The following is an 8,514-nucleotide window of genomic DNA, read 5'->3' on the forward strand; positions in this document are numbered from 1 at the left end:
TTATAAAAGTATTTTTTTATATCAGCTGTGTTTGGGGTTAAAATCTGTTTGTCACTCAAGTTTTTATTCTACCTGAAGTTACAATATCTGCAGCAGAACCTGCCATGGAGAAAGCTCTTGGTGGACTTTACTGCACTCTGCAAGAGCCAGTCTGGTCTCCATTCAGCAAAGCACCATTTTTTTTCACCTTAAGATTAGTTCCATTGAAATAAAAGTAACTTAAAGCACATGGTGAAATGATTTGTTAACGGGAATCCAGGGTTCTCAGCACCTTTGCAGGGCTTTGTCCCTCGTTAAACAGCAAGTGGCAGGAAAAAAGGAGAAGGCTACAAGTTTCGAGTGTCTGGTTTAACTCAGCTCAGTGCTTTAAAAATAATTAAGTGCAACACTTACGAGTAGAGCCACAAAATCTACAAGAGGACATCTTCTGTATAAGCAAAATGGGATTTTTTTTTTTGTATGTAAAAGAGGGACATTTGGATATTTTCCAGACAGTTTAGAAAGAGGTGCATAAGGAGACTTTCCCCACATGTGGTTCTAGCTAGTGCTTTCATCATACTTTTCCAAATTACTAAAACTTTAAAAAGAAAGAAAGAAAAATCCATTGTAACTTGTTTATGCAGAAAGAGGAAGGGTTGCTTGCTTAGCAAAAACGTGGGGTTTTATTGGATAGGGAGAGAAAACATTTATTCAAAGAAGAGACAACAATACCCTTTTTCTATACAGTAAATGCAATTCATACTTCACAGAGTATATTACAAAGGTGTTTCTTCTATCTTTCACATACCTGCTTGCCTGCCCAGTGACAGCACCCTTGAGGTTGGAAATGTTGTACTTTTTACCGCCCAAGCAACTCAGAACCCTCTGGCTGGGGGGTCCAGTCCCTCCCCAGCTGTCCGTGAAGTTATCTGAGATGGGTCCCTCCATCTTTAGTTGAGTTTATTCTTCCCAAAAGAGTCAAATAATACCAGGAAGTCAAAAAACACACATCTGGTGTAAGAACCCTACACTCAGGATGTTAAGAAAGAAAGCTTGGCCACTCCTGCCTGTCATGTCCTCATCCGCGTGGTGCATCCTGCGCATGGTTAACAGTTTTGGCAAGGGAGGTTTGCAAGAAGCATCAGTTAAGGGAAGGGCTTTCAGCTATGTGACTACAAAAGCTCCTACTTACATTACTAATGGTTTTTGGTGATCAAACTTTTTCAGTAAAAACTTTAGTACTCATTTTATAAAACTGAGTTGCAATGCATGCTACCAAAATGAAAACTCTTTTCTTGAAGGAGAAGATAGCTGAACGTTTGATTCTCTTGTTACTTTTACTGTCCAGCTGACTTGTGCTTTGTTGCTGTCGTGGCTTGTGCAGCTCCAGGAACACAGCTGTTGAGGCTAGATCTGTGCCGGAGGAGTTTTAACTCATGTGGAAACGGTGCTCCCCTCGAGTTATGTGGGAAGAGAATTCGTACCTGTCCTGGCTGTGGTAGCCACACATGTTGCATTCAAAAGGATCGCGGAACCCATGGCAGCCCATATGGATCGTATACATCACGTGATCCAAAAAAAGAACTCGACAGTGTTCACACTTGTAAACTTTCACTTGCTCCCCATTGCTGCTGATCACTTTGAAAGCATCCTGGGAATTGTCAGTACCTGCCCTCAAGACATCATATTGCCTGTTTTCTTCTTTTATAGAGATGCCATTTCTTGCATGGGGACCTATGTGGTTTGTCAGGTAAATTAAACCACTGCGTTCCTCGTTATTGCTCTCTGTATCTGTTGAGTCTTGGCAGCTGTTGCTGGGAGAGGCATCTCGTTCGGACGAGACAGATTTGGCTTTGGAAAGCAGCAACAAGTTTTCCACTGCACTGTCCTGAGCTGTATGGTTGGAGCGAGCCTGATTGTCCCCGAGAGGTTTGTGGAGCTGATACATGGGGCTGATGACAGGCACCACCTCAGAACCACCTGGTGGTGTCTGGACAAGGGGACGCAAGGACTCTGCCCCCAGGTAGCTGATGGCGTTATTAATGGCCTGGTCGATGACATGTGTCTGCATTATCTCATTCTCCTTCTCATAGTTGGTGGTGGCATCATATGGAAGATCAGGCAGACATTTCTCACCTGCAGGGGAAAACAGTCAGGAGTTAGAGGGCTGATAATTAAGGAACCAAAGATCATGGATTAGTAAAACAGCAACAGGGAAGCAAAGAGTTGATCAAATCCACCTCTGAAATTCACCTGAGGTATTCGTAGCTCTCTAATATAGCTGGTCAGAAAAATGGTTGGTTGGTGGAGTTTTTTCAACCTCCAAAATAATTGGAGGTCTTTGGAAAAGCAAATGGATGAAAACATATCTGGAAATAATTATATGGGGACTCGTGGGAGCTACAGATCAAGTTCTTCATCCTCTCTTTCTCATTTCTAGCTGGACTCCCTTATCTGCATCCTACAGTTCAGTTAGCCTGGTCTTCATGCTTTAGGTGATGAAGCTCATTATCAATATTTATCACTAAAATATTACAATTTTATCTGGAAATTGTATGTTTTAGTTTTAGACCTTCAGTTTCTCACAAATAACCCACATTGGCAATGTAGTCATATGTCATATAAGAGAAACTTTAACTTTTCATACTGCCACCTCTACTTCATGCCTTGTTTTTTAAATAAACCATGTTAGGCACATTACCAGAAGTGACTCATGTTCCTAGAAATTTTATGTAAAAAAGTTATCATCTACAGGAACAGCCAAGAACCATGTAAAAAATTTAAGTGCATTTGTAGTTAGAATATATTTTTCCTATGAGGTAAAAAGCCCCATATAGAGAAAGATCACTTGTTACTTGTAACTTCAACTCTGATTTGGGATTCCAAAAGTAAGAGGAGGCTCTTAATTTTTTTTTTTAAATCAGACTGCACTAACATATCTCTAGCTGGATACCCTAGTATTGAACACTGAGTTTCACTACATTTTTTCAAAATTCATGGACAGATAGGACTAAGCAAAACATAGCAGGTAAAAGTTAGGACTGGGAGAAACTATTTAAAGGCACAGAAGATGATTTTATGAACCTGAACAGTCTTCTCAAAGAGTGTAAAACATCAATGTTATTATCAGGGCCCTAACAAATTTGTGCAAATGCAAAGGGGTAAAAAATTCTCGCACATTCTTAGGGACTACCAATAACACATTGTTAACAGTCCAGATGGATTTTCTAGCTCTGCAGATCTTGGGAAATTTATTGAAAGCCACAAACATCTCTATGAGGTAGTATCACCATTTCCTAATCAACACGACATTTGCTGGTAGGCCTTGGAAAGTCATAATTTGTATAAAAGAAATGCTAATAGGAGCATGGAAAGTTTATCAGAAGATCTGCAAATTGATTTATCAACAATTTCCCACCCAGTTCCCACTCAAATTGACTATTCAAAGTCAGTGAAGAGCCCAGAAGACTTCTAGCATGACACTATTGCAATGATGGGGCTAAAGTTTAGAAAGTCCTGCTGTCTACATTTCCCACAAGACATGGTTTCATACTAGTTTGTCCATGCTCTGCAAGCAGAGAAATAAACACTCTGAGCATTGCATAAGTTCCTATAATGGGGTGTAAGGTACAGATAGATACCTTCTAGCTATGCTGCACAAGCTTCTACTTCCTCTTCTTTCCTTTCCCTATTGTTCTGCCAATTTGAGCATCCCCCTATTGGGGTGCATTCTTTTTTCTTCCAGATTTACCCTTTCTAATGCTATAGTTTTCAGGCAGAGTTTGAGGCTTAAGATTTAAATCAGGCATTGTAAAAGACTCTTGAATTAAATATAGAAAAACTCTACTAATACAAATGTATACCCTGGACTTAAGGAGAAAAAAATGGGACCAAAATCATTTGTATTCCATGGGTACTGTAAACCACTGAAAAGTGGGACTGGTCAGCATTATACACAAAATTTTGGGCATCCAGAAGGCATGATTTTAATAGCTGTTTCTTGAGTAGTATTTGCTTTATAACTAGTTGTTAGTTGGACTGAGAGGATCAAATGCTCCTAAGAAAAATTGTTTCCAAGCATAGTGTCTGAAACAGACACAAACTTGAGATAGGCAGGTATCATTTCTGTATCTGGGCAATGCAGGTAATACTTGCACTCATTAAAAATAATAGCTCATATCTGTGGTTATTAGAGCATAAGTAAATTAAACTGCTAATGGTTTGATGCACTTCAAGCTTCGCACTGCTCAGGTATCTAAATAGTAAAAATGCACTCAGTCCATGTAAGCACTTTTTTTTATTTTCTTTTTTTTTTTCTTTTTTTTTTGGTACTTAACCCCTCTCTTTTCTTTGCTGCCTATTGTTTTAACATGATAAACATGTGTCAATCTCGCCTGCAGTTGTCAATCTCTAGTTTGGATGGCCCAGTTCTTTCAGGTCTGAGAGCTATTCCAGTTTGGAATACAGAGAGAATTTTACAGATAACTGGCTTAATTTGGTGAACAATCTCCCTTTTGAAAGGTAATGAATTTAGCCTTGAGAAAAATGATTGAAGCAGCAGACAGTCTTTCCCTTATGCAAAGGACGCCGTTTGCTCCTTCTCCCTGGAATTCAGCATGGGGATTGGGATGACATGGTAATCTACAGGAGCATTAAACAAGTTTTATTACCCAAAAGCTTCCTGACCATCCAGCCCACCCTTGTGTTAATCAGGAATGTAACTATTACATGAAGCAGCAGGTGAGGATTGGAAAGGAAAGGATTTGGGGGCATTTTCTGGTCAGAAAAGTTTCTCCTTTTGAAGGTTACCAAGTTTCCATAAATATCTGCTGTCAGTAGGTTGTCTTCCTACACCGCACCCTCAATAACTAACTGACAGGAAACTCTGCCTCCTAAAACTCCTAGTTAAACTGGCTGTCTTTACTGTTTCTCAGGGTGAAGAGATAAAAGGAGAACAAAAAAGCTAGTCCACAACCACAGATACATCACATATAGGATACTTGCTAGTACCTTTTAAATTTTAACACTTCTGGTCTTCCTGGAGCTTTCACAGAACTGGTATTTTGCCTAATGCAATGAGTTACTAGAGTGTCTAAACTAAGCAGGTTTGCCTCACATACTTGATATATTTTTGGTAACTACCTCTACCACAATTTTTGTTCTTTTATAATCATAAGCATTTCTTGTCCTTGACTACCTCCTGGAATTGTTGCTTTTGGACATGAAAACAATCTTGGACTTTCGTTTCAAACCTTTTGTTGTACTTCCTAATGTAACTGAGATTCCCCTTTCCGTGTCTCAAAAATACTATTTTTCCTTTCACCCTTGTGCTGTTGTTGAAGAAGGTATATTTGGAATTTCTGTCCCATAACCTGTCCTTTTTTTGCTTTAACTTTTGACTGAAGACCTTCTTAATGTGTGTTTTGTTTCAAAGACTTCAGTTTTCTCCAATTGTCTCCTATATAATAATATTATAAATGAATGTGCAGAGAATTCTAAAAGAATCTAACTTGATATTAGTATGTGCTGTTCTCTGATCTCCCACGATTTTGTTCATTAAAGACTGAATCAACATGACTGATAAAAAATTGTCTGTGGGTCTCACCATTAAAAAACTGATATAACAGGCTTACCAAACAGAACAAAACAATATTTTTATAGGTGTAGCCTCCATTTTTTTATTGTTAAGACAAAAGCTATTAGGTACAAATGAGCGTGAAGTTTTTGCATCATATTCTTCTCAGACCTAGGTTTATTTATTTCCATGATCATTCTGTGCTGTAAAAGTATACAGTCTTTATGAAGGGGTGAAGAATATTATCCAGCCCCTGCTCAACTATTCACAAATGCTTTCACAAACACCAATATGCCCAGATCTGGATGTCATCCAAGAAGTTAACAAAATAACCCTGAAAGTGTGGTCAAATGCTTTCCCAATAGGAAACTTCTATTCCTATCTTCAGGTTCTTAAGGCAACTTCAAGAGCCTGTCCAGATCTAATGCTGGTTCATAAGCATTAGAAAAAGACAAGAAAAAGAATTAAAATTTATCTCCAGATGTGGAAAATTAAACATGCAGAAATGTATGCTGGAGAAGTTTGGTTTGGTTTTCTTTCCCCCCCCAACACACCGCTGTATCTGCTTCTATAGACACTGATATTGCTAATGTAGTAAAACAAGTAAAATCATAATGCAAAAGTAAAAATCCTGAAATAGTTTTTTGGGGTTTTGTTTTGATTTATTTTGTAGGAGACAGCAAACGTTTAACTCTTACCAACAAATTTCTGAGGCATAGAGCTCTTACGTTTGGCGACGTTACTTGCTAGTCTATCCAGCACGAGGGATCTTTCTGACCCTATCTTGCACAGGTCTTCAGCCATTTCACTCTGGTTAGTTTCCTCTTTTATGACTGAAATCAAATGACATCAGAAGGGTTAGGCACACTTGTTCCATTTTAATGGAACTATTGTCTTCAGGTTATTGTTTCTCAGCTAATGTCTTTTAGCTCACAACCAGCTGGAAGGAAGAGCTCACAACTGCAGTCACAGGACGGTTCTGACTCTTGGTAACAAAGTCCCTCATGCTGATTAATCTATGTACATGTTCATGTTTCCTTCGTTTACGATACAAAAATGAGATTGCAAATGCAAGGCATCTGCCTGCACGTAACGTAATCACTCCACCCTTGTTCTATGGCCACTCTGCATTTCCATGAACAAATGAGGTCCTAACATTATACTGGACACGAAGCAGTTCATCTTTTCACCCTCTGGCTGTCACCCCCCACTGTCCCTCTGCACCTCTCCCACTAGAACTGCCTGCTTCTTTAGCAGGAAAATGGACAAACTTCTCAACTCCAACAGTGGAAGTTGCTTTTGCAAACTACACCAGCCCTTCTCCCCACCCTCTTTTTTTTCCTTAGTAAATATTTCTATACTTCCTTGATGCAATTTTAGACTTTGAATGACAATTTAAGTTGCTAAAGTCACATCTACAGTGGAGCACTGATTTCCAATACTCAAACCTGTTTCCCAACCTCCTGCTGCTACTGAGACACGGTAGAATTAGAAACGAGATTAGCTGTGAGGTTCTAGGAAAGGGAGACTATTTCACTTTCACTACATTTTACTTCACTACTTTACTGAAGAAACAAAAGGGATTTATGAAAATGCACTGTCAAAACAATGACCGAAAACTGTATGGAAAGGTATTTCTGACTTCCAACATCTAAAGGAAAGGAGATCACAGCACAACTGTTTTTTGTTTTGTTTTGGTTTCTTTTCTTTCTTTTTTTTTTTTTTTTGGAAAAGGAGGTCAGAGACAGGTGAGAAGGGGGTTAATTTTATTTTTACCTGCTACTAGGATATTTTTCCTGAACGTGTATGTTGCTACTAAAAGGAGAAGCAAAAGATGATTTTCAGACTTTGATTCTGCAAGCTATTTCAATTAGGTGCACCACTCCACTACATTTTTCCTTCTGTGCCTGCTGAGAATTTGCTTTATCGCTGGATTTACTGGTTCACAGAACCCATTCCTCTGGTACCTGTGTGTTTTCTCAATAGTTGAGAACACACCGTTCCTATGCAATATTATTTCATCAAGATACCACTGCCATAAAAGGATGATTGTGAAAGTGTCATTGTTCCTGAAAGTTGCAAAATCAGGGTCCAGTGGGTAACTGGAAGGAGCAGGTGAAGTGTCCTAGACAACAGCACTCCGCAATACCAAACTGAAGAGTACATAACTGCTTCTTGAGTCCTTGCTGCAGCAGCACATACTGCAGAGACAGGGAGTCTCATGGAATTATGTCCCAGCCCTGCAAGATGATAAAGATTGTGACCAATGCAAGATACACAGAGAATTTGGTCATGAATGTGCACAAGAGTAAAGGGCATTGATGGTACCTAGTCATCACTGAACAAGCACACACCAGCATCTTGTGCTGGCTAAGGCTTCCAGATAACCCTTCTGGAAGAGACTTACTGAGAATGTTTTAAAGCAGCCCATTCAACGGGGAAACAAAAGATTGAATTTTTAGTTAAAAGTTTAAATGATCAAGAAATATCTGTTTAGGATATAATAACATTCAATTTCTAATCAGTTCAAGAGAGGATAAGTTATGTATTCAACTTTAAAACTTTTAAATGCTTAAAACTGCTATAAAAAAAAAAGGCAAATTGAATTATGTACTAATTTCCAGCCTCTGCAACTGAAACCCCCTGAAATTTGCTACCAACTTGATAACTATTGTTTTGTAATTTGGTGTCTGTAAACTGAAAAAAACCATAATTTTATATTTCCAAATGAAAATCCACAAGTGACTGAAGAATTGCAATTGTCCCTTTTTAAACTTCATGAACTATTTCTTCTGTTATTTTACATAGGCCTCATAAGACTTCAGCACACTTCCACTCAACTCAAATGCAGAAGTCCAAATTATATCTCTAAGAGAAGAACTTCACATGGACAGCGACATTCTAGTCCCCTAAAGTAAGAATTTTGCCATTAGATTCATCAGGTTCCTAATTTCCTGCTG

At 38.7% G+C, this 8,514-nt stretch overlaps 1 protein-coding gene across 1 annotated transcript in view; it reads right to left on the bottom strand.

Moving 5' to 3' along the window:
- Window positions 1-978: 978 nt before the first annotated feature.
- The window catches only part of IKZF1 (IKAROS family zinc finger 1 (Ikaros)), a gene marked incomplete at its 5' end in the record, with an annotated part of 17,573 nt that continues 10,037 nt past the window's right edge, over window positions 979-8,514 (bottom strand). The window contains 2 exons of the mRNA XM_010086946.1: window positions 979-2,115; window positions 6,253-6,387. Of these exons, the coding sequence (XP_010085248.1) occupies window positions 1,409-2,115; window positions 6,253-6,387 (842 nt within the window). The remainder of the gene's footprint in view (window positions 2,116-6,252; window positions 6,388-8,514) is intronic.

The sequence above is a fragment of the Pterocles gutturalis genome, unplaced genomic scaffold (genome assembly GCF_000699245.1).
Source record: "Pterocles gutturalis isolate BGI_N339 unplaced genomic scaffold, ASM69924v1 scaffold32506, whole genome shotgun sequence".
Lineage (NCBI taxonomy): Eukaryota > Metazoa > Chordata > Aves > Pterocliformes > Pteroclidae > Pterocles > Pterocles gutturalis.